This window comes from Curcuma longa, unplaced genomic scaffold (assembly GCF_044706935.1).
Source record: "Curcuma longa cultivar G26 ecotype Majalengka, Jawa Barat unplaced genomic scaffold, ITB_CL_G26_1.1 utg134316_np1212_261454_RagTag, whole genome shotgun sequence".
Taxonomy (NCBI): Eukaryota; Viridiplantae; Streptophyta; class Magnoliopsida; order Zingiberales; family Zingiberaceae; genus Curcuma; species Curcuma longa.
Genome location: NW_027435597.1, coordinates 242,206 through 268,130, shown reverse-complemented (window position 1 = coordinate 268,130; position 25,925 = coordinate 242,206). Strand labels below are relative to the sequence as shown.

The following is a 25,925-nucleotide window of genomic DNA, read 5'->3' as shown; positions in this document are numbered from 1 at the left end:
AGCCTAATATTAAAACCGTCCCACATAAAATGGAAGCTCCACTGTGCCCCCGTTGGAGATCGATTCGTCTCTTCGATCGATCGAGAGAGCTTGTGTGCGAGAGAAGATGCCTGGTCTGACAGGTCCCTCCGATTACTCCAAGGAACCACCTCGCCACCCATCTCTCAAGATCAATTCTAAGGTGTTGCTCTCTACTTCTTGATCATGTTGTTCGTATCGTCGTCGTTTCGCCGTATCCAACCTGGAAGAAAATCGATTTTTTTTCTCATGATTTTGGGTCCGAGTGATTGATTTTGTAGAAGGAAGAGACTGGAGACTCGTTCATTAAGATCGTACTTTCGTCGCTATCTACGATCTGAAAAAGAAATCTGGTTATATTACCTACCGAACAAAAATATGTTGGTTTTATTGTTTACGAAGGCAGTTTAATGTGTTACCTTTTCTTTCAGTTTGTCTGTACTTGCAGCACCTTTCCTAGGAGGTGGGGTGTTTCAGGTTTTGGTTCGTTTAAATTAGTTTGTCCATTTATTGCCCCTATCTGTAGCTTGAGATCGGTTGTCCCTTTTGGAGGTTAAATACTTACAAGTTTTGAATAAGGAATTCCTCCAAAATGTTTCTCTTTTGTTATCATTTAAATCTGATCACGCTTGACATTTATAGATACTAGTAATTGTAGATTGAGAGTGGATGCAGTGTTAAGGAAACACATAGTTCATTGTTTCAAGATTAAAAGCCAATTATGATACAGACAGAAGCATTTTCAAATTTGCATGTAATTTCTTGCTATTGGTATTAGATCGTTTATTGTTTGAGCATTATTAGATATGCCATGGATTTTGTGTGAACGCATGCTTTCTACTTACCAAGAATAGTGCACAACTTTTTGTCAGGAACATAGCCTAGTTAGCTGTTTTTTATTACAATCGTTTATTGTTTGAGCATTATTGGTGTGGAATAACTGCATAGAACATAGTGGTGCTTCAGATATGTCATGGATTCTCCAACTTCTTTTGACTATTATTGGTGTAGAGTAAGTGCAGAACAAAACGGTGCTTCAGATATGCCATGGATTCTCTAACTTCTCTGTAGCACGGGGAGGTAGCATATTGTTGTTTTATGTTTGTAACAATGAAGAAACCGTTGATTACTCTTAATACATAGAGGCATATATCGAGGAATTTCTTATTCTTCAAGCTACTCTTCATGGTCCTACATGAAACCAAAATTTTGTTAAAAATAAATATTTCATTACCGTCAGAGTGCTCCTGTTTGCTAGTTCCATAATTACTATTAACATTTGAAACACCAAGGTAACCTGTCTGTTTAGAAGATTGTTATTTCTGTTATTTTTTATGTACAAGACACTTCAAGGTAAGAATCTTTTCTATCTCTTTAATTTGTTTTTTTGTCCTTTTTCCATGATATTGCAAAAGAGAAGTCTGCATACTCATCTCATGTCCAAAAGTTTGTTACGCTTTTTTTCACATTGTTTCTGATGCAGGAACCATTTAATGCTGAGCCTCATCGTACAGCGCTACTGTCATACATTACCCCTGTAGATTTCTTCTACAAGAGAAACCACGGACCAATTCCCATTGTTGATGACATTGAAAGGTTATCTTTTGTCAGTTTTTTTATAGACTAAAATGAACTCATTTCATGTATTGTATAATACTTTTTTTTTCCTGGGAGAACAGTTATCGTGTTTCTATAGGTGGTTTGGTGAAGAATCCTTTAGAGATATCTATATCAGAAATTAGGTAATTGATCAAGAGAGAAAAATTATATATGTGTTTCAGTATGCTGCTCATATTGATGGTTAAAACAAATAACTGATTGGATGGTTTACATTTTATAGGAAGCTTCCTAAGTACAATGTTATTGCAACTTTACAGGTAGAGTGCTAAACCATGTAGCAGGGTTTCATCTACATCATGCATTTAATATATGCAGCTTTAGTTCATTTGTTACCCTTTGAAAATTATAAGTGGTCAGTGCAGTGTGCAGGTAATAGAAGGACAGAAATGAGCAAAACTCGTAAAGTAAGAGGTGTTGGTTGGGATGTTGCTGCTGTAGGAAATGGTAAGTATCATACTTCATTGGACCTTTCAATCCTCTTTAACGGAAAGTAAACCTATACCATGATTGAGACAACTGTTTTCCTTGACACAAGGAAACCTAATTTAAGTGTCTGTGATGATATTTTTTTTGCCTTATAGTTATATGTACAACACTGAGTTTTGCATGTTTATCTTGGTTCTTGCAAATATTGCTAACATTTTCTTGAAATTTTTAGTAGATTCCTTCTCTGACAAGAGGCTGATTAGAAACCACAAAAAAAACATATAAAAACATTTGCTTACAAAAGTAGAATGACAATTCTAAAAAAATTTATTAACATTTGCTAGTTTGTATGTCATTACATTAAAATATATAAATTCGTTAGATCAATCATTTCAATTTGTCTTTCATAGATGTTTTGTGTGAAAAATGCAAGGTAAGGCTGTGTACAATAGACCTAATGTGGTCTGACCCTTCCCAGGACCTTGCACTAGCGGGAAAGTATAATTTAAAACTGAAATAATCAAGACAATCTTCCATGAATTATAGTTTAATCTACTCTTAGTTAATTATGAAATGCAGATAATAATCCCATCTTTTACTTTAAGCCAAACATGTAGCATCTGCTACCAAAAAGCATCAAAATTTGATGTGAAATTATGATTAGAGACCTAAAAGACCTTTCCTTTTTATCCTCCTTTTTTGTTTTCAATTCTTTAGATTTAGTACTTAAGCCAGATATCATTTTCATACCTAATATGTAGGCCTATTCTTGTAGATAAAGAGTTAGCTTGAGCCTTGTAATTTGGTTAGTCTTTTTTCGCCAATGTAATCTGCATAATCTTCATCTTTTAATTGATCACATATCTGTAATGACAGAATCACCATTGATATCGTAGCAACATCGTATGCAATAGCTTCCTAGAACTATGAACTCTAGCAAAAGCAGAAAAAATAAACTAAAATCATGTAGCAACATAGATATAAACTAACATGGTAAAATAAATGACAAATAAGCATATTGATTGTTGTTATTGTTTGTTGGTATGTTGCACATAGTTTCTTGTGATTTGTTAGAAAAATGGCTTTCCCTTTTGACACTTGAAATTTATATCTAAATGTTTTTCTGCTATTTTTTTTTCCAGTTCTACTACGTTCTATCATCACCTGCTATAATAACCAATGGTTCCTGAAGAAGATAGTGGGTTTAGGGCTTAGTTTCATTCTCAAGTGGTGATAGGGTTGCTCCAAAAAACTGACATTATTCCAAAAAACTAAGGCAATCTAACCTTATTGTACAGTTCAAGGTTGTATGCTATTTGGGTGATTGAATTTCACGTTTTACCTATTTGAGAAATATGTTCATGTTTAATTATGATATAAAAGGTTTACCTAATATCAACTTATGTAGAAGTGGGATGAAGCCCAGTATGGGCTCAGAGCATCCTCAACAACTTTGAAATGAATAATTTAATGATAGAAGTTAACAAAATGGAGAAGTTGGTCGAAAAATTCTCATGTACTCCTTAGGACTTAAATTTGATTTTAAAAAATGTAAAATAATTCTAAAAATTCTCACAGGAAAGCCTAAAGCATGAGAAACAGAAATTTTCATGATCTGAACCTGCTGAATTATTTTGTTTTTCTTGAATTTATAATCAGGTTTTACATTTTGGTTTCTCAGTGGCTCATTCCAACCAATTCAACCCATTTAAATTTATTTTCCTGCTAGCTCTTAAGTATTATGCTGCCAGAAATACTAAAAAATGGGCTTCAAAAGGAAAAGCTGAGACAAATAACCAATGCATATGGCAATGGTAGATGATCACATCATGGATATTTGAAAGTATATCTGTTATGACCATAAAATAGAGATTTATCTAAAAACATTGTGGACTAACTTATACTAGTAATTTTTTGCAATATTGCTTGCTGATTACTGCTGGTTTAACTTTGTGATTGACCTTTTCTTGAGCGAACTGGGAGCGATCCCAACCTGTGTGTATTAGTGAAAAGATTACTACTTTATGATGATCTTTTGCAGCAAAATGGGGAGGAGCAAAGTTAGCTGATGTTCTTGAGCTTGTTGGAATATCCAAAAATACTTCATCCTCCCCACTAGGTGGGAAGCATGTCGAATTCATCAGCATTGATAAATGCAAAGTGAGTAGTTTTATTTTTTTTTAATATATAATGTAAGGTGGTAATAGAATAGCTTCCTGTTATAGTTCATTAGCTCTTGGCTGGCACGATTTGTATCTGCCATCTTACTTTCAATTGATGTTCTACATAGGAAGAAAATGGTGGGCCCTACAAGGCATCAATACCCTTAAGACAGGCCACAAATCCTGAAGCTGATGTTTTACTTGCATATGAAATGAATGGAGAGGTAACCACTAATTGACCACTATAGATTTTGTGTTTGAGTTTGAAAGGAGATTAATTCCCACAGGATTGTCATGTTATGAAAGATATGATGTCAATATTATCTTCTTTTAGAGCTTAAATTCATTGATGTCACTTTTACCTTATCTTGTCCATCATAATTTGTTCATTCTCTGAGTCAACTCCTATATACTCGATAGTGTTGTGTTTTACTTTCATTGCTTAGTTTTTTGAGCAAAACTTTTGATATGTTGCTCTAATAGATTTCATTATGATTGTTATACATATTATTAAGAGTTTTTTCAAGCTTTCATACACTTGAATACATGCTTGATAAGTAATATAATCCAGTTGTATGAGAAATTGATGCGAAAATAATAGAGCAAACTTTCAAAGGTCATAACTTTTGACTCGGATATCAGAATGAGAAGCCGTCTATGGCAAATCGGAGTTCTTTCAGATATCTATATTTGTTATAAGGCAGAACTAGTAACAGTTCAGTTTCAGGTCCAAAAGACATTATTTACGGTCTTTTCGGAGGCTCTGAACATTTTATTGTGGTTTTTGGGGTTTAAGGGTATTTTTGTCTTTTGCAAGTTAAAGTTTAGGGTCTATTTAAAAGTCTGTTTAGTTGTTTTGAGACAGTTTTGTTGATTAATAATATTTGCACCGCCTCCTTATGTGGGAACGACGAGTTTGTTTTTCCTAATTTCTGGTATTATTCGATAGAATCAACAGGTTTTAGAAGGTTGCTTTTAGTATTCGTGCCCGAATCAACGAATTCAATAACTTCCGATACGTTGGAAATAGGTTTGAGAAAGTGTTACGACCAGCATCCTATACCTCGAGCTTGTTATTGGTATGTAGTACCCAAAATAGGAGGGCTCCATTGAAAATTTTGGTAGCATCTTCCTTGTACTAACACACATTCCCTGAATACATAGAAGAGGTCTTGTCCACTTGACGAAACATATATAATACTAAGAAGGAAATTTCACTCATATATACTAAAATGTCCACGGTGCAATGCATTTACCCGCAAAATCAATAAAATGCTAGGAGTTAAAAGATGTCCACTTGACATCTCAGATAGTAGGGAAAACAATAAAAGTGATAAAAAATGAATATACAACACACGAAATGAGATACATCCATCAATTAAACTCCACAAGCATTAAAAGTTTACGAGTTGCAAAAATATATATACACATAAATACACAGGAGTGGAGGGGTCTTGTGGCACTCAAAGTTGTGTTTTGGGAAAACTGCTTACAAGAAAGGACTGATATTTGGGGACAATAAAGTGGGTATTAGAAACAGTCAAACATGTCCAACAATCAAACATGTCCAGTGATTATTATAATGAAAAGTAACTAAAGCAACAAAACATGCTCAAAATAACTAGCAACATATCCAATAAAGCATACTATGGATAGGGTGGCAGAGCACTAAACAAAGAGAACATATGCGTGTAGGAACCACCTTGCTCTAGAAATAACATGTAATGTAAGTAACCAATACATACCTGTGTCATGCGAAAAGAAAAGGTAAATTTCCAACTCCTATCTGATGCAAGATTCTGCACATAGTGCCCTAATAATGTAGCTAGTGTGAGATCCTTCACAAGGTGCCCTTTACGCCACTCTTTATTGGAGATCCTGCACATTGTGATCTTGTTGTGGCTTTACACGAGATCCTACATATTGCTCCTTCAATGTCATCCTAAGTGTGAGATTGTGCAGCTGGTGCCCTCTTCATGTAAATAATGTGATATCTTGCACAAAGTGCCCTCATCACATAGATACGAAGTCCTTTTATATGGGACCACATGATTTGAAAGTTGCTCTCCCATCCAGGTCACTGTATCAACCCCCACTTTCCCATTGAGGGATCCCAATTTGTCAAAAATACAAATTTGAGACATCCCACTATCTGCAAGAGCCACAACCCATATGGACACTCTTTCTTTACTTATTCCTTTCCCCATAATTCTTTAAGCTATAGGTAACTCACCACCCACATTAATGAGTCATGACGAGGATGCTCTCTATTGATTTCATCGAGGGTTCACAATCATTTGAACTCATTATAGATGAAGAACAATAATTAGGGATCAATTCTACCAATATAAAACACCCTAAATTCCCAAAATTACAGCAACACTAAACCTACACAATCACTGCAGAATGGTAAACAAGTATACTAATGCTCAGTAGGGAGACGACTTGGATTGTTGCTCACTCAGAGAGAAAGAGGATGGCCAAGGCAGTGGTTACAGAGCAGAGGGCGTGAGCAAGAGAGACTCAGACAGAGAGAGATAGAAAGGACATTAGTTCGGTCAAAGAAGAGGCGAGCATCGCAGCTTGTTGGATGTGGCTCTGCTGTCCATTTCAAGCACAACAGCATGGAGGAATCGGAAACGGGAGAGAGAAACACATGGACATAGGGTTGCAGGGGAAAGGAGGTGCTGCTGCCGCTTGTAGGTGGCTTGATGTATTGTGATAGAGACGACGAGAGGGGATAGGATCGAGTGAGGGTTTGGGGGGGGGGGGGGGGGGGGGGGGGTGGAATCCTGAACCCTAAATTCCACTAAGCCCTAACAGAATCACAACTCAACCAGTCCAAACTAAGGTCTTGTTCTGCTCAAAAGTGTTAAAAATAAGTTTGAATCGATTCGAACCCATTTAACCCATAACACAACACCTCTTATGAGCCTCAACATACTCAAAATAGACCTCAAATTGTCTCCCAAAAAGGGGGGGGGGGGGGGGGGGGGGGGGGGGGGGGGGGGGGGGGGGGGGGGGGGGGGGAGAAACATTGGTTCGGTACAACTTTATTAGCCACTTAAAAAGAATTGAAATCAAAATATGAAAAGAAATTAAATGGTGTAGAAGTACTATATATAACATAGTGTGAAAGAAACTACTGATTCTAAAGAAATCGAGATACCATCATTTGAAGTTCACCTTACATTGGTGTCAGATGCTACTTATGATTGAGTCTAAAGCTATTCTCATGTTCCCCATTAGAATTCTACCAAATAAACATATTTTCGTCAATTTTTATTCACATCATCAAACTATCTTCTTGGAAGTTTTTATGATTCTAATACAGGTAAGAAGTGAAAAATCTTTTCACATTCTTGGATGACAATACATATGTAAATGCTGTTGAAAGTTTTTCTACCATACACTATTGTCCTCTAATATGTTACTCAGACTTCTGTACCTCTTATGTCTATTGATCTAGATATCCAACACCTCTTTTCCTAAAACTTCTAAAATGTGGTTGATTGGAGTGTTGGCATTCAACTACGAGGACCAGTGTTGGAGTGTCTAGTTGCATATTTGGATAGTTCCATATGAGATGATTTAACATTTTCTATCTCCAATGGATCAATACTATTGATATATTTGGTAGCCATATCGATTTATCTCTTGATTATATCACATGACAAGATTTTTCTGACTATTCTATATGAAGACACTAAATCGTGATCATGGATATCCATTGCGGGTGATTGTTCCTGGTGTAATTGGTGCACGTTCTGTTAAATGGTTGGACAGAATCAGCATAATTGAAGAAGAATGCCAGGTTTCATATGATTCATTGGAGTTTTTTATTCAGTACAATGTGGTAATTCTCTTATTGTTGTTTCTTTGAACAGGGATTTTTTATGCAAAAGGATTACAAGATGTTTCCACCTTCAGTTAATTGGGATAATATTGATTGGTCATCTAGGAAGGCCCAAATGGACTTTCCAGTGCAGGTACATTGAACTCTAGATGGGTGGACAGAATCCTACCGAATTTGATACCTTTTTGTAAATGATCACATGTGCCACATCATTCAAACATATCCTTTCATTTTAGCTGACCAGGAAAAGCAAGAAAAGATTAAAAATGGTATTTTGGCATTAATATTTTAACACCATAGTTTCGATCTGACTATTCAAATCTTTAATGCCCTTTCTCATGCAGAGAGGCAATTCTTAGTGAATGTCTTCTATTTTTTTTTTTACCTTAGTTGGGTGTTGTTTTTCTGTCATTTTGCCATATAATATTTATGACTATGTAACTTGCAAGTGAAAACAATATTCTTGGAGAGGTTTTTAAGTTTTCTCATTACTTGAGTATAATTTCAGGATTTAGAATTGGCTCAGACACCTCAGAATTGTTTGCTTTGCCTAAATCCAAGTGCAGGCATTAACTCTTTATCCCTTAAAGGATTTTCAATCGAAGAAAAATAGAGTTTTAATTCAATCTCACCTTTTTTTTCAGTGAGGCTTTTGGTCTGGTTTTCTGATAGTTTAAATAATTCAATATACGATCATAGCACGTTAACAGATTAATGGAACTTGACTGGTACTCGGAAAGGGTCAATCTCACTTGACATCAAATAAATTTAGACATGGTTCCCATCTCCTCCCTATTTTGCAGCTTGTCTTGGGTTTTCCCCCAGAAAACTAATGTTTGCTTCCATCAATTTTTGGTTTTGACAGAGTGCAATATGCTCTTTAGAGGATGTGGATTTTGTTAAACCAGGAAAGGTATGCATACTGCTGTCTTGGAACTTTACATTCTGAATTCAAGGTGATACCTACAATATTCTTTGGCATTTTGTGCTATAGGTTACAGTTGCTGGATATGCTGTAGCTGGTGGTGGTCGGGGAATTGAGAGAGTGGATATATCTGTTGATGGGGGTAAGACATGGATTGAAGCTCAGAGGTGTCAGACAGGAAATATACCATACCAATCTGATGATTTGAACAATGATAAGTGGGCATGGGTTCTATTTAAGGCGGTTGTTGATGTTCCGGAAAGGACTGTGATTATTGCTAAGGCGGTATGCACTATTGCTGCAATTGTCCTTATGAACATAACTATTATTCCTACAGTGTTCTTTATTAGTTAATTGTTAGCTTATCTTTTACTTATTATTCTAGCACTTACAATAAATATTCAACTGATGGTTTAACTACAATCCGGTACTGGTAGTCACACATTTCTGAATGGTAGTTTAAATAATTTCTAATCGTGAGAATCTGGTGGAAGTCTAGGCAGCCAAATGAATTGAAATAAAATTTATTTTACCATTTTTGCATAATTCAATCCACAGAGTCTGCACATAAGAAACTCAGGTATTTAATGACTGATCATGGTAGTATATTCCTCATCATAAATAAATTAGTCGCTACAACATCATTGGAGCGTATTGTTCCCTTCTGTTTTTAAGAAGACATCGCTGTGATGCCTGATTATATCAAGAGAAAATATGCTGACTTCCTGGTTATTACTGAATCTTTTGCATTGTATGGTCTTGGACCATTCTATTAAATTGATTATTTAAGAGGAGAAAATGTGTCAAGCATGGAAATGCCCTGTTGTTGATACAGCACAAGATAGGTCAGTGTTCCTTGGTGATCTCAGCATGTCTCAATTGTTGATCTTCTAAGAGAAAGTATGAAATAGAAAACTTTATATTATTGCTTGAATGGGTAGAATGCTAATTTTACAGACTTATAAGACATGCAAAAAGAAAAAGAAAAAGAAAAAGAAAGAACTAGGTTCATTGGAGATAAGCAAAATACATTTGTTCTTTAATGTATTAACATTCTAATTTATATTTTGAATTGATTTATTGGACCTGTTTAATCTAAAGTGATTTATGTTATTTGCATTGCTGATGGCTAGTGAAGCTCTTCTATTGGATTATCTTTATGTAATGAATTACTAGAGAAAATCTAAGACGCAACATTTTAAGAGTGCTCTTAGATTCTTTTCTGGTTATTGCTGATGCCCAAAGTTTGAACTAGTTATTGACTACCAAAGTCTTGAGTTTGTATTTTTTTTTTCCCCTTACCCTTTTCATGTTTCTTACATAGTTGTAGGATGCTCATAAAAAACAACGCATAGTGTTAATGCTGTTGTGCTTGCAAGGATACATAATATTAATAGGTCTTAGGTACTGATTTGTTTATTTCCAAATCCATTGTCAAAACATCTAATGCCTTCTCTTGTTAAAATCTACTCAATATCGAAAAGTAGATCATCCCTTGAGGTCTTCAATTTAGGAAACATTCTGAGCTATTAGGAACTAATACCATTCACATGCATCGTTTCTCTTTGTTCCCTGCTACTCACATGGCTAGTGTGCTTCAATTCTAATTTTGTTTTATCTGCTTAATTTTCAGGTTGACACTGCTTCAAATGTCCAACCAGAAAACGTAGAAGTCGTGTGGAATCTAAGGGGCATATTGAACACCTCATGGCACAAGGTCCAAGTGCGTCGAGCCTCACAAGTGGCAATCTCCAATCTGTGAACACGAATGAGGACTGCGTATCTTTCATCCAGTCCACCCAAACTTATGTTACAAATAACTCTTGCGAGTGTTAGGTTCTTTCACAATCTGCAGTTTTCAGTGTTCTTTCACACGCATCTATATGCCTTTTTTGTTGTTAATTTGTCTTTCTTGTTTGGGCTACTAAAGACTCAGCTTATGCATATTTAACGTTTTGAAAATAAGTTAAATGCCACTGAAGTCAGTCTTTATTAACTAACTACCAATGTCTAATGTAGTAGTTCAATCCTTGTATTATTGTAGTAAAAAGATAAAATTCGTTGAAATAAATTAAGAAATTATAATTGATCACAGTAAAAATGATATTTCTTTTTTTATTGTATACTTGGCTTACTGTAACAATATACAGTAGTCAACTTAATCCCTGCATTATGGTTTGGTTTAAAAGGGTTTAATGGTTTGAGGTTTTACCAAATTAGTTAATTAACTTTGTTTTCCCAGGGAGATTGTGGCGGTCCATGCTACGTTATTGACATGTCCCTGCGGCGTCGAATCGCCGTCGGTCGCGCTTTCCATCACTGCCACTTCATTCCGGAAGCGCCGCCGGAGCCTAGGGCACTGGCAGCCGCCATCCGGAGCTCGGCTTCCCTCCGATCCCTGAAGCCTCTCCACGCTGCCGCCCTCCGCCACCACCCCAGCGACCTCCTCCTCTCCTCCGCCCTCGCCTTCCGCTACTCTCTCCTCGGCTCCCGCCGCGAGGCCCTCCACCTCCTCTCTGATGCCGCCGCCGACGCCCACCTCCTAATCTCCGGCGATACCTTCCTATGGAACTCCCTCATCCGCGGCCTCGCTGATGCCGGCGCCAACGATCGCGTGCTTGCCCTCTACCGCCGGATGCGCGAGTTCGCGAGCCCCGATAAGTTCACCTTCCCTCCCCTTCTCAAGGCCTGCGCTCTCCTCGGCAACCTCGAGGAGGGCGTCAAGGTCCATGGCGATGCTGCTGACCTCGGCTTTGATTCCGACATCTTTGTCCGCAACTCCCTCATCGCCATGTATGGCAAAGGTGGGCGTTTGGACACTGCGAGGCAGTTGTTTGACGAAATGCCCGAGAGAAATGTGGTCACTTGGACAGCCATGATTGGGGCTCTCGTGCAAAATGGGCATTCAAAGGAAGCGCTCGCACTGTTCCATCGGATGCTGGAAGAGCGAGTGAGGCCCAACAGAGCAACATTCTTGACAGTGATCCCATGTGTTTTCAGATTCGACGATGCTACCGCCTTGCACAAATCGATCATCAGGCATCGTCTTGAATCAGAAGTGAGTGTTCAGAATGCCATCGTCGGGATGTATGCAAGATGCGGGGATATTACACGCGCACGTAAGATGTTTGATGAAATTTCCAACAAGGATTTGGCATCTTGGAGTTCGATGATTGAGGCTTATGCTCGGGAAGATATGCTCGAGGAAGCACTGAAGCTTTTAGGAAAGATGGGGTTGCTTGGAATTGTGCCGGATCGAGTCACACTTCTTGGGGTCCTTCGAGCTTGTTCAAATTCAACATTAGCATCTCTAAGGCATGCGCAGCTCGTCCATGGATACGCTATTAGGAGCTCACTAGTTGAGGATGTAATGGTCGAAACGGCCGTAATCGATAGTTATGTGAAACGCGGTAGCGTAAGCACTGCTTCAAGAATATTCGAAAGGATGCAAGGGCGCAATTTGGTTACCTGGAGCACCATGATATCTGGGTATGGAATGCATGGGAAGGGAAAGGAAGCACTTGAACTATTTAACCATATGAAAGGCCTTTTGAAACCTGATCATATATCTTTTGTTTCCGTTCTATCGGCTTGCAGCCATGCTGGGTTGGTTTGCGAAGGCTGGCAATGCTTTAATTCCATGACTACAGAGTTCGGGCTTGTGCCTCGCGCAGAGCATTACGCATGCATGGTTGATCTGCTGGGACGAGCAGGGAAGCTGGAAGAAGCTAGACATTTCATCGAGCAAATGCCCATAAAGCCAGATTGTAGTGTATGGGGATCCTTGCTTGGTGCTTGCAGAATACATCCAGATGCACAAATTGCGGAATTGGCTGCAAACTCACTCTTTGAATTGAATCCCGAAAACTCAGGCCGTTATGTTCTTTTGTCGAATATCTACACTTCATTGGGGAAGATTGAAGAAGCCCATCGCATCAGAATTATGATGAGAAAGAAAGGAGTGAAGAAAACATCTGGTTACAGTGTAGTGGAATGGAACAACAAGCTCTACAAGTTCCTAGTCGGGGACTGTTCCAATCCGCAATCGGATTTAATTTATCGGGAACTCGAGAAACTGATGGACAGGATTAAAGCTGTAGGGTATGTGCCAAATACAAATTTCTCATTGCATGATGTGGAAGAGGAGACAAAGGAGGAGTCATTGTATGTCCACAGTGAGAAACTTGCTATCGTTTTCGGTCTCATTAACTTGAGGCCAGGAAGCACCATTCGTATACACAAGAATCTTCGGGTTTGCGGGGATTGCCATACGGCTACCAAGTATATCTCAGAGGTCACAAAGAGGGAAATTGTGATGAGAGACTCACATAGGTTTCACCATTTCAGGGAGGGGTTGTGTTCTTGTGGGGATTATTGGTGAAGAAGAAAACTGGTAGACAGACTACTAGATGCTATTGGGCACAGTCAAGTCGAGTGTTTGTATAGCCAATTGCTATGCACCAATCAACAAATTGTAATTGGCATCTCGTCAATTGATAGCTTGATCGGTAACTGACCGATCAAAGTTTTTTTTTTTGTATATTATATCTTTTGCCCTTCAAGATTCATCAAAGTGAACACTCACTCTTGTATATTTTCCAATCTCTCAGTTTCTTATTCTCCTAGGGCTTGTTTCTTTGGAGGGATATGTTGACGGATGGATTAGAAATGAGAGATAAGTCAAGTATGATTCTTCTTTTGTAGTTATACAATACTTCACCCTAGTGAATGGAGCTATATATATATATATATATCATTACCTTTATTAATAATTTAACACACGTTATAAATAATTATTTTAATAAAATTTTTAATTTGATTAGTTTTTTCATACAATTTTAAATTCAAATACACATTTTAATGTTTTATTGATAAAATTTATTGTTAATTTACAGAGATATTTTTAGTTTGATTTATTTTATCCATTATTTAATATTTATATGCATCGATGAATTTATGATTAATGGATTAATTTAGATAATAATTTATTGTAACTGTTTTCTTCAATACCATTTACTGATAATTACAAATTATTTATCATAAAACATTTAAATAAAATATAAATTTAAATATTAGCCCCATATAATATGTTGCCCTAGCTCATTCTCTTCTTGCCACTCAATCCGTAGTTCTATTCTGATCCTCTCCGTCTTTGGAAAGCCATCAGTATCTTATATTTTTAAAATAAGAATTAATTTTGAGTTAAATAACTTAATCATCGTTACCTTTATTATTAATTTAGCACACGTTATAAATAATTATTTTAATAAAAATTTTAATTTGATTAGTTTTTTTCATACAATTTTAAATTCAAATACACATTTTAGTGTTTTATTGATAAAATTTATTGTTAATTTACAGAGATATTTTTAGTTTTATTTATTTTATCAATTATTTAATATTTATATGCATTATTTTATCAATTATGTTGCCCTAGCCCGTTCCCACGCCGCCCAGCCCGCAGTTCCCGGAAAGCCATCGGCGCAATCTTCTCGCCTCTCCGCAACCTACTTCTCTCTCGCCAACGATCCGTCTTCGTCTCTCACTAATTGCCTTTTTCTACGTGTGTTTCCTCACACACAGTTTGATTCTCTTCTTGACTCTGTAATCAGATCGGTTTCTTCCCTAAGTTGCCGCTCGGTTGCAGAAATTCACAGCCGACCTTGGGACCTTTGAGGTTTCCCCACTATCTTTTTGTTAATGGAAATTTCTGAGTGTGTAAATTTCTTTGTTACGTAAATCAGAGTTAGAACTCACTGGTTCCAATAATTCTTTCTCTGTTAAGTTGTTCATTCTTTCTTCTTCTGTTTTTCGTAAATATTCCAGGATTGGTTGCAGATTATCGGAAGTCATCTCCTTTTTGTTTATTGTGATCCGTTGCACACCAGAAATCAATAAATCATGTCTTCCTTTAGAAATGCTATCCCTCGGAAGGCTCACAAAGAGCGAGCACAACCGTGAGTGAACTTTATTTTTCTCTTGCTCATCATCTTTTGTTTTTCATCTGCTCAGGATCCTAATAATGTTTCCTGTTGATTTGAAATAAATTGATCGGCAGTCAAGATAGGAAGAAGTTTGGGCTTCTCGAGAAGCATAAAGATTATGTTGTCCGAGCACAGGCATTCCACCAGAAGGAAGATACTCTGAGGGTGAGAAACAATTTCTTTTGTTTAAGTGATAGTCTGTTGGGGTCTTATGTGTTGAATCTTGCAGAAATTAAGGGAGAAGGCATCTTTTAAAAATCCAGATGAATTCTATTTCAAGATGGTTAACACACGAATGCGTGGAGGGATTCATATGCCAAAGTAACCATGCAAAAATTTAACTAGGATAATTTAAGTTCTTTAGTAAAATATGGCTGACAATTGTCTTCCAGGAGTGAAGCAAACAAGTACACACCAGAGCAACTCATGCTTATGAAAACTCAAGATATTGGTTATGTCCTTCAGAAAGTTCAAAGTGAAAAGAAGGTATTCTAGAACAAATTATGGTATAATTTTCAGTAACAGATTGATGAAACACTTGCTTAATCTATTGTAGAAAGTTGAAAGGCTAAGTTCTGCTCTTCACACACTAGATCATCAGCCAGGGAACAAGCATGTTTACTATGCTGAGGACAGGTACGATTTTGGTCATTTGATATATTGATGTATTTGTCATCTCACAATGGTTTACTTACATTGCAAAGAGTAGATTTATTCTTGGCTCAATTATTTCCTATTGTCCTAGTAAAATTGCAAGGTCGGGGGTCAGTTGCCTTTTTGGTGCCTCCACTAAAATTAAGAATAGTAGGGGTGGGTATAAGGTACTAAATTGATAATTGATTTTCTTAACACTGGCAGGTAATTACTTGCTGCCTGAATTGAGTCTTAAGTTATATTTATTTAGTAATTCTATGACTGGAAAATTGATTCACTAAATAAGATCAATTTAGCATTGTTAGGATCTAGTTCACAGGTAGGCATTTAATATCTGTGACTGGATAGACTTCCTATAGCTTAAGTAACTCAACCACATTAATTAGTCTAGTGGTTCAATTGGAGGGATGAGGCTTTTAAAGAATATATCTAATAAATAATTGGATTTCACATAAAAATACAAATATGATAATAATACAAATAAAGAATTTAAATGGATCAAAATGACACCAAATGCATTGCATTCTGTTCAAGATGGACATTTTCTGAGTAGGTTTCACTAAAAGCTTTTAAAAGGGATCTAGTTTACCATATCTGTTCCTATACAAAAGTGGTTGTCAAAAATTGGCTTAAATCAAGCACCTAGGAGGCGGGCAAAGTGTGATACCCCCAAAGATTATAAGGTTGTCAACCACATAACATATAATTCACATACAAATATTTATTAAAAGATTGACAATTCACACAATATGAAACCGTGAAGTCTCAGTTGTATAAATTAGTGACTTCTCAAATAAATTATAGGCCTCAAATAAAGAGTTCAAAAGTTTTAGGTACATAGAAACTCATTGTTATTAAACAATTCATGCTTTATCATGAAATCTTCACTCCTATAAATTTCAATTAAATTATCGACCTCAAATAGAAAATACAAAAGTTTTCAGTGTTTACAAGGTGGAAAAAAATCATCGTTATTAACTGTAAGTGATAAAACACACTAAACAAGCTAAACTTTCATAAATATTAACCCCACTCAGCTTTCATAAATAATTTTAACAAAATATTAATAAAGAACCCCATCTATTATAAAATTTCATAGTAAAAAAAAATCTATTTTCTAAATTACTTGCACATAGAGTCAACCTGTCTTGCTGTTCTTTTAGTGTTCAAAATTTTTCATATTATTTTACAATCAACAGAAAACATATGACTGATATACTTATGAAAATAGTGTTCACATAAATTCAGAAATAGAACTATGAGATCAGCCAATCTCACTATCCACAACATGAATCAAGTTAAAAATTCAAAGTTTAGTAGACGAAAACCTACTTGGGGTATCACATAGCCACTGAGTTTACTTAATAAATGAAAAATCGACTAGAACATTATTATTGTTAGACTAGCTGGGTAAGTAGCTGTATCTTTCCTTGATTTACTACCTATGTCCATTAACCTTGTGAATTTACTTACATCACACCGTCAATGAAGTCAGTATAAAATAGTAGAATTCAAACATATGATAATATTCATGTTTCTTTAAAAATATCAACAATGTTTGACCTGAGCACACAAATGTTAGTCAGTAATTTTAATTTTTTTTAAGTTTAATGATGCCTTTAAATAATAAATTTGCCTAATTTTTAAAAATTATTTTTAAGTTGTAAATTTATTTCTTAAAATTTTTGTTTTGAAAAAATATTTGTATTTTAACAATTAGAGAGCATGCAAGTTATAAAGTTTGTATATGATTTGACCAAAAGCATATTATTTAATTGCTTAATATTAATGCAGGTGAGGAATGTGAAGGAGCAATTTTAATTCTTTGTTAATTTGTCTTTACTTGATGTACAGTGCATATTTGTCTGTTTCAGTGTCTTAGATACTAACTTTTTTTTATTCTGATGGTAACTAACATCTTGCCATGTAATTCTAGTGGTGTTCTTGTGTTTCCTTTGGCTAATGTTCTGCTTTTGGTCATTATATGACAGGGAAGAAGCCAAAGAAATACAATCGAGATCACTGCAAATGAGCAATTCAGTTGCTTCTCTAAAACTTCCTAGGCGCATTGTTAAGTAAGTTTTATCTTGTTCTTGGATTGAGTATTATTACCTTCTGGAAATTCTTTGGAAGGGATTAGTTTGAATATTGTCAAATACTAATAAACAACTACCCGATACCTTTAAGACTGATTTAGTCGGTTGGCTTTGTATAGTCGACAAGTTAAACGACACCCTCAAGTACAATGCAAATATTTAGTTGTAGTCTAGATTGGAAGTTCAGCGCTTATTATAGACTAAGTTATAAATTAGTTTCTTATTATATGCTTATCTTAGTTGGTTTACTTGCTTAATCTAAGTCCATACGTAGCTTTGGTAACAGGAAGTTTCTGTAATGAAGCAAGCTACTATGATAATTCTGCTTAGCTGACGACACCACATGCAAAATTAACTTGTTATTGCTCGTTATCAACATCCTAGTTTAACTTCTTGAACCGGCAAGGAATTAGTAGGTTTGGTAGAAAATTTTTGTCAGCTATTTTTGAAATTTTAGTTCCATTGGAAAAGCCAAACTTTCTATTGATATGTTTGGTTTCTCTACAAAAATATACTTTTGGAGTAGCTTATGTCTGACAAAACTTTGCCGATCTCTTTAGTCTTTTGCAACTTCCATTAATTTATGAATTAATTCCAATAAATGCTGCATCTAGTCCCATACAGTAAGTGCCTTTTCAGTTTAGCGTGGTCTGTCACATACATCATTATTTTTTGTTTGCTAAAAAGTTAAGATGCTTTACATCAAAATAATGAGATAAAAGCACTTGATTTAGATTATAGTTTACCACCTTGTAATCTTCATCCTACTGGCATTGAATTTTTGTCCAAGAGAAAAATAAAGTAAATTTGTCAATTTGTATGCTTTTGACATGTTTCCAAGTATAAAATTCTTTGTTGCCCCCGAAAGCTATGGTGCAATAGTAAGAGGTGGGACGGATTTCTTAGGCAACGAGGATTTAAATTTCACTCAGGGAGTCTGAAAAATTTGTGATGTTGGGCCGTTGCAAAGATTCATTTGTGCTTCCCAATTTATTTTGATGGTCACCTCTAGAATTAATCAGATTGTAAGAATTGGATACCTAAATTATCAAAAAATATATATATATAAAATTCTTTGCTTTTGAATTATATATATATATATATATATATATTCCTGAAGTTCCTGCGACTCTTTCTAGGAAAACAGCTGCTTCTTACAAAGAGTTGGAAGCAAGGAAAACAAGGGTTCAAGAACTTGAAAAGATATACTCAGACATGGCTTTGCAAAAAGAATTGCAGGTTAGTTATCTATTACTATCCTCTTTGAAAATAACTTTTTATTATAATTGATCGCTGAAGGACTGACTGATAGGCATTAGTAGCGTCTTCAATGGATTATATTTGTTTATATGGAGTTGCGTGAGCCATCTAAATCGTTGCTCCTATGACTTATCAATTGCACCTCATTTACTCCACAAGGATTATATTTGTTTAGCTTCACTACCTTAATCTTCCCAAGTTCTTAACTTTGACGATGATTATCTTCCATGTCGATCTTATTCTCCATAAGGTATTTGGAATAACTGAGATCCTTTGTCCATGCTACAGAAACCGGGGAGAAAACGCAAACTTCGCGAAGATGAAATCGTGCAGCCGACAACTCGACCCGTTTACAAGTGGCGTGCAGTAAGAAAACGTTAAGGGATCGGTCTAAGGAAGCCCCTAGATTAACTAGATGATGTCTCTTATGAAATTAGTTATTGGTTTGAGAAAAAAGATTGAACAAGGAAACATTTTTTGGGCTGAAATTATGTGTTTTTTTCTTCTCGAAATTAGTATTACCTTTTCTGTTGTGAAGTACAATTTTGCTGTTGTATGACTAAATCGTATCCTTATGTGAAGTACAATTTTTAGATTTTCGTTTTTATTGGCTTACACAATAGAAAGCAGAGCTCGTAGGTAAAAGCGGATTTATGTTTAGTCAGTGAACCATCATTGTTTTATTAGTGTAACGAATAAAAAATAATAAATCTATTAAAATTCCTCTAGGAGTTGGAATTTAAAATTATTGACATAAATAATTAAATATGTAGAAAATACAAGATTAATAATTGTTGTGGCAAAAGGTGATATGTTCATCTGGGGGCTTCTTTAATACTATCTCTAGTGATTTGAAAGAGAGATAAATTATCAGAGATTTTGTTCGGATTTAGTAGTCCATTATCTCTAGTGATTTGAAAGAGAGATAAATTATCAGAGATTTTGTTCTCATTTAGTAGTCCATTGTATTGTAGGAGGAGTGAGATAATCAATTGTGTGGTAAAAGGTGATATGCTCATTCGACACAATTATCACAATTATATAAATCTAATTAGTTTTATTGACTATTTTTTAGGGTGATCGACTTGGTCCCACAGAAGTTTTCTATCGGCCATCAGGGTAAATCGAAAAGTGCACGTAGCGGCCAGCTCAAACGCCCAACATCCTTTGATTACGCTTTCCAAAATTTTTTTTTTACAAATATGCTATAACTGAGGATCGAACTGCATACCTGAACAATCTAGATGTCCTATCGCGATATCATTGTCCTGGGGACAAGATTTTACTTATCGAGGTCTCAAGTCAAGTGGTTCACAATAAGCAATCAATTTATGCACCTCCCCGAAAGAAAAAGGAAGGAAAAAATATTAACCTTAGATCGTTAAGGTCCTTAAATTTATGAAAATATATTATCATTAATTTTTTAATGATAATATTTTTTAATATATTATCATTAAGATAATATTTCAGTCGGGCTTTCAATGGTTTTTTTAAAGATAATATTTCTTTATTTTTATTTTTTAATTAATCTCAGATATCTAATTTCTATCGATTAATCTTAAGAGAAGATAATATTTTTTTAATTGATATTAGATTTTTATTTTTATTTTTTTAATTGATATTAGATATTCAATTACGTCCTGAGATTGAGAAAACGTTACGTCGATTAATCCTGGTAAATGGTATTTATATATAAATATAAAACTGGACGATCGACGGTCTACATCAGCGCTAATGTTCGTGCATATCCCTGATCACTGATGTGCCGCCCTCAAATGAGCCAGGGCCAACGGGCCATCGTTAGGAAAAGAGAACGCGCGACGCCGGCGGCGACATGTTTGCGGCTCGCCGACTCCACTTCCTTGTGGTCTCCGCTGCCACTCGCGCTCTCTCCTCGTCGCTTCTGCCCGACGCCCTTGTCTCCCAAGCGGCTTCGACAACCAAGGCCGGACGCGGCGCCGGGAGGGACACCCTCGGGAGGAGACTGCTCAGCCTCATTTACCCCAAGCGTAGCGCCGTGGTGGTCCTACGCAAGTGGGCGGAGGAGGGCAAGACCATTCAGAAGTACCAGCTCAACCGCGTCGTCCGCGAGCTCCGCAAGTACAAGCGCTACAAGCACGCCCTCGAAGTACGCCCCCGTTCTGTTTCTACTCTTCTTCCCGTTGCTTGATCGCCGTAATATTTTCTTGGGGATTAATTTTGCTGAAAGATGTGGCGGGGTTATCTAAAGTTTTAGGTTACCACTCGTGATCTTAAATGATGAATAGTTCGAAAGCTTGATCGGGTTTGTATTTTAGGGTTTATAGATTCAGAACCCAGAATATTTTGTGTTGATGTGCTTTGCCCAGCGGCATTATCCTACTGCTATCTACTATACAATCTGGGCATGTTAAATGAACTACAAGATTAATGGCAAACTGCATTTTTCACTGATCCGGTTACTTGGAGATGGAACAAAGGATTTTTTTTTCTCTTTTTATCGTCTATAAATTCTTGCCCTAGGTTGGGAACTTGGGATATGTTCCATGAAATGTATCACTATGGCCGGCTTACACTTTGCCAAAAGCTAAACTTCTCAGCTGGATTATTCTGCACAAGAAGGCAAATTTTCTTCTTCAGCAACATGGAATCCCAAATGATGGAATTTGTGTGTTCTGTGGAGATGAAAGAGAGTCTTCCGAACACCTCATTTTGCAATGACCTTTTGCACAATGGGGGTGGACGCATATACTATCTTCTCCTAATTGGTTATCAGACACCTTTGAAACTATACTAAGTTTCTCACCTCACCTAGGTTTGATATTAAGCAATTTGAATTTAGAGTGGAAAGATTCTAGTCTTGACATATATCTGCTGAGCAGAATAATTGTATTTTCAACATGTCTAGCTAGCCCAGGCACGCAGGTTCATCAGCCTATAGTGTAGTGTCTAGGATGTAGGATAGATAGAAAAACAACTGCATCAGATACAAGTGCTGCTAACACAGGATTAAATGCTGTCCACTATATATAACTCTGGCAAATGTCATATTCTCCCATTTTCTGTTTCTTCTGTCTCTAGATGACTACTCTTGCTACACTTAGATTAAAACACAATATGTATCTGATAACCATTTTCCATGTATAACGTATATTCAGCAAGCCTTCCTTACGTGCCTCAGAAAAACTTGGGTAAATTTCAAAATATAGCACATGCTTTTGGTTTTGTTTCAAATATAGCATATACTTTAAGAAATTTCAGCGTAGTACTGTTGTTTCTCTTCTGGCATATACTTCAGAAAATTTCAATCACGTACACCAATTTTTAATTTTCTTTCAATTTTAGCACCTATGTTAAAGTTCTTTTAATTATATCATCTGCTTATTTCTTATAGAAAATTCATCTATTTTAGTTTTTAGTTCAGAATGAATAAATAGTTTAAATGTCTATTGTTTCAAAAATAATTAATTAGTTTCATTTCTTATTTTAACTTTTTTTTTACATTAATATTTATATTGTAAATACGCCGATTAGCCAAATGATAAAAAATAAGTTGCATTTATAAAATCACAAACTAAGTTTAAGTAATAAAGTAAATATTTATTAGAATGTAAACAATTTTTTTTTAAAAAAAGATATCATTATTAAAATATTTTTTTCAATAAAATAACTTCTAGAATTAGTTTGCATTTTAAAACTTAAATCACATTCTAAATTTGATTGTCTCAAGAACTATTCATGTTTTAATTAAAAAATTTTAGAGTTGTTAACTATATTTAAAATACTATAATGTAAGATTAATTAAAAATATAATTTAATTTGGCACATATAATTTAAACTTATAACATATAATAGAGAAATTTTCTAAAATAAGTGTTAGAATCGAATCAATATACAACTTCGTGCATATGCTTGTAACTTTTCAAAATATATTTTACCATTGAAACAAATCCGAAAATAGATGCTATATTTTGAAATTTAGCTAAAAAACCAAATATAGGGTTTGTGAATACGGTTTGTGGTTATTGGCAAATGTGATGCATTTTGATATTTGATGGCTCTCAATCTTTATACGAGGAATAAACCTTTGGTGACAAGTAGACAAATTCTGTTACTATGGTGGGTGTTTTGTTGGATTATACTTATACTTGAAAATCACAGAGTACTTGGATCAATAGGTTCCCCTCTTGCCCAGTTGTGCAGGAGATGCATTGTTAAACATGAGGCTTTAAGAAGGTTGAACAAAGCGGAGTGGTTGATCATATCCTTTTCATTTAATCCATCTTCATGTTTCTTGTTTATAGGTTTTATTTCCAGTTCTGAACTATTTTTTGTGAACTTTCCATTCTTTTTTATGAATAAGTGCAGTTGATTCATTTCATTTCCATCCTTTGCTAGAATTTTTCCTACTAGTTGTGCAGTTTTGTTGGATGAACATGAATCTATGTTAGAACAAATCTTGATTTATTGTTGGAAAGCTGATCCCCTTGTTTACTCTTTTTGATTCAAAATTAGTAGAGGTTGAATACATGCTTTTTATTATGCTTTGCAAGGTAAATAGATTTCTTGACGGTCGTAGCTTTCCATTGGCTAATGCAGATATGTGAGTGGATGACAACCCAACAACAAATTAAGCTTCTTCCTGGTGATTATGCTGTCCATTTGGACTTAGTTTCAAAGGTTCGTGGTCTGGCTAGTGCCCAGAAGTTCTTTGAAGATCTTCCTACTAGGATGAAGGGGCAATCTACCTGCACTGCTCTCCTTCATACTTATGTGCAGCATGAATTGTTGGATAAGGCTGAATCTCTAATGGCAGAAATGTCATCTCATGATTTACTTAGATGCTCTCTTCCATTTAACCATATGTTGACACTCTACATATCAAAGGGTGAAATGAGTAAGATACCGAATTTGCTCAAGGATCTGAAAAAATATGCATCCCCTGATGAAATCACCTACAATTTATGGTTAAGTGCTTTTGCCAAGAAAGTGGATGTCACTGGAGCAGAAAAGGTTCTTCATCAGATGAGCAAGGACAAGATAGGAGCTGACTGGGTGACATACAGCATATTAGCTAATATGTATGTTAAAGCAGCTTGTCATGACAAAGCACGAGAAGCTTTGGCGGAGATGGAGAAACGGGTCTTCAAAAAAGACCGCGAAGCCTATTGCTCCCTTATTAGTCTTCATGCAAGCCTCTCGGATAAAGACAATGTTTACAGAATGTGGAGGAAAATTAAAGCAACATTTAGGAAGATGAGTGACACTGAGTACAAGTGCATGCTTTCTTCCTTAACAAAGTTGGGTGACATTGGCGAAGCTGAGAGGATCTACCGGGAGTGGGAGATGATGTCTGATACTCGAGATTCAAGGGTTCCAAACATCCTCCTTGGTTATTATATCACGAATGATATGTTGGAAAGGGCTGAGAAGTTTCTTTCACACATAATGGAAAAGGGTGTTAAGCCTAGCTACACTACATGGGAGCTGTTTGCTCGGGGTAACTTGGACAAAAACAGAATGGCCAAGGTGTTTGATTGCTTAAGGAAAGCTTTGTCAAGCTTGGAGAAGTGGGAACCCAATGTTAAACTAGTTAAAGCAGTCTTCTCCAAGATCGAAGAGACAGGCAACATCGAAGATGCAGAGAATTTCTTGGATATTCTCCGTCATGCAGGATATGTGACGACTGAGATCTACAACTCGTTGCTTCGAACTTATGCGAAAGCTAGCAGGATGCCATTGATAGTTGCAGAACGCATGGAGAAGGACAATGTGGTGATGGATGAAAACACTCGACATTTGCTGAGATTAACTAGGAATCTTTGTATAGGTGAAGTTTCAACATTGATTTCTTGAAGAACTTTTTTTACTGTTGCTCTATATGGCATTTGTTTTACTCAAAAGGCCAACACATTCATTTCTTGAAGAATTTTTTTGCTGTTGTTGTATTCCACTTTATTTTACTCAGAAGGCCAAGAAAGCTAGCAAAAGTGTAATGATAATGTTATTAAAATATTTGATTATTTCAAAAGAATGTTTGATTGCTACTGATATGCTAGAGAATAAAATTGGAGACACAAGCATGTTCAATGAGCCAAGTGACAGTTTTTATTGAGCTCAAGATTGTTTTTGTAATTTAGTTAAAGCATAATCCAATAAGTGAAGTTTATTTTATCATTGCAGATGATTAAAAATTATAAAATGTATAAAGTATAAAAAAACAATAAACAAAAAAATATCATATGCAACAACATCATAATCAAGCTTTATATAAAAAATAATAATAAATTATATCTATATATATATATATATGCTAAATCCAAAGAATATCTATGATAAAAAATTAATTTTTTTATTAATCCAAGGGTATCCAATTTTTGCGATCCAATTAATTTTGAAAGTAGACGGTCCGTCCTCACATATCAACCACTAGATAAAAAAAAAAAGGCAGCCCGGTGCACGAAGCTCCCGCCATGCGAGGTCCGGAGAAAGGATCCATTGTACGCAGCCTTAACTTGCCTTTGGCAAGAGGCTGTTTCCAGTAGGTCCGTCCTCACAGATCCGACCACTAAATAAATTTGAGAAGCATATGTAAGTCTTGGTGTGGTACCCCAACATCATGAGTGGTTTGAACTTTGTAGACATTCAAAAATATTTAATGTGAAATTTGAACTCTCATTGTATGAGAATCATCTTTGCCTTTTATCATCGTACTCCATTGGCAAAAAATACATGTAGATTAGTCAATTGAGATAAATTAGTTGATTGATCGAGTAGATTCTAATAGCTAGTATATAAAGAAGGGGTTCAATTGGTTCTTAAACCTACTCACACCTTTCAAAGAGAAAAAAAGGCAAGCATAAAGAGAAAGTTTCATTATTATAATTCCTCATTTGTATTGTATTTGTTATTTACCTACAAGAACTAGCGGTTGCGAACAAAGAA

At 35.7% G+C, this 25,925-nt stretch overlaps 4 protein-coding genes across 6 annotated transcripts; all 4 read left to right on the top strand.

Annotated features, from left to right (window-relative positions):
• The first annotated feature begins 53 nt into the window (after nucleotides 1-53).
• Nucleotides 54-10,988, top strand: LOC141819679 (sulfite oxidase). Its single transcript, XM_074706933.1, has 12 exons — nucleotides 54-181; nucleotides 1,502-1,614; nucleotides 1,698-1,760; nucleotides 1,859-1,895; nucleotides 2,001-2,082; nucleotides 4,106-4,224; nucleotides 4,355-4,450; nucleotides 7,930-8,040; nucleotides 8,114-8,215; nucleotides 8,948-8,995; nucleotides 9,077-9,292; nucleotides 10,641-10,988. Exons 1-12 carry the CDS (start codon nucleotides 107-109, stop codon nucleotides 10,767-10,769), a joined length of 1,191 nt encoding a protein of 396 aa, XP_074563034.1. The 5' UTR covers nucleotides 54-106; the 3' UTR covers nucleotides 10,770-10,988.
• Nucleotides 10,989-11,261: 273 nt separating this feature from the next.
• Nucleotides 11,262-13,695, top strand: LOC141819678 (pentatricopeptide repeat-containing protein At3g26782, mitochondrial-like). Its single transcript, XM_074706932.1, has one exon. It carries the CDS (start codon nucleotides 11,283-11,285, stop codon nucleotides 13,386-13,388), a length of 2,106 nt encoding a protein of 701 aa, XP_074563033.1. The 5' UTR covers nucleotides 11,262-11,282; the 3' UTR covers nucleotides 13,389-13,695.
• A 749-nt stretch (nucleotides 13,696-14,444) lies between these two features.
• Nucleotides 14,445-19,606, top strand: LOC141819672 (putative U3 small nucleolar RNA-associated protein 11). 3 transcript variants are annotated; one of them, XM_074706922.1, is made up of 10 exons: nucleotides 14,477-14,544; nucleotides 14,620-14,684; nucleotides 14,834-14,964; nucleotides 15,066-15,156; nucleotides 15,221-15,312; nucleotides 15,384-15,477; nucleotides 15,548-15,627; nucleotides 17,637-17,720; nucleotides 18,881-18,980; nucleotides 19,290-19,606. In XM_074706922.1, exons 3-10 carry the CDS (start codon nucleotides 14,909-14,911, stop codon nucleotides 19,380-19,382), a joined length of 690 nt encoding a protein of 229 aa, XP_074563023.1. In that variant the 5' UTR covers nucleotides 14,477-14,544; nucleotides 14,620-14,684; nucleotides 14,834-14,908; the 3' UTR covers nucleotides 19,383-19,606. The 3 variants fall into 3 exon arrangements, with proteins under 3 accessions (XP_074563024.1, XP_074563022.1, XP_074563023.1); XM_074706923.1 differs by having other exon boundaries at nucleotides 14,445-14,684; nucleotides 14,846-14,964; XM_074706921.1 differs by having other exon boundaries at nucleotides 14,445-14,684.
• A 1,208-nt stretch (nucleotides 19,607-20,814) lies between these two features.
• LOC141819673 (pentatricopeptide repeat-containing protein At4g02820, mitochondrial) lies at nucleotides 20,815-24,987 on the top strand. The gene is made up of 2 exons (XM_074706924.1): nucleotides 20,815-21,129; nucleotides 23,580-24,987. The coding sequence occupies exons 1-2, from the start codon at nucleotides 20,836-20,838 to the stop codon at nucleotides 24,834-24,836; spliced, it is 1,551 nt and encodes a 516-aa protein (XP_074563025.1). The 5' UTR covers nucleotides 20,815-20,835; the 3' UTR covers nucleotides 24,837-24,987.
• The last annotated feature ends 938 nt before the right edge of the window (nucleotides 24,988-25,925 follow it).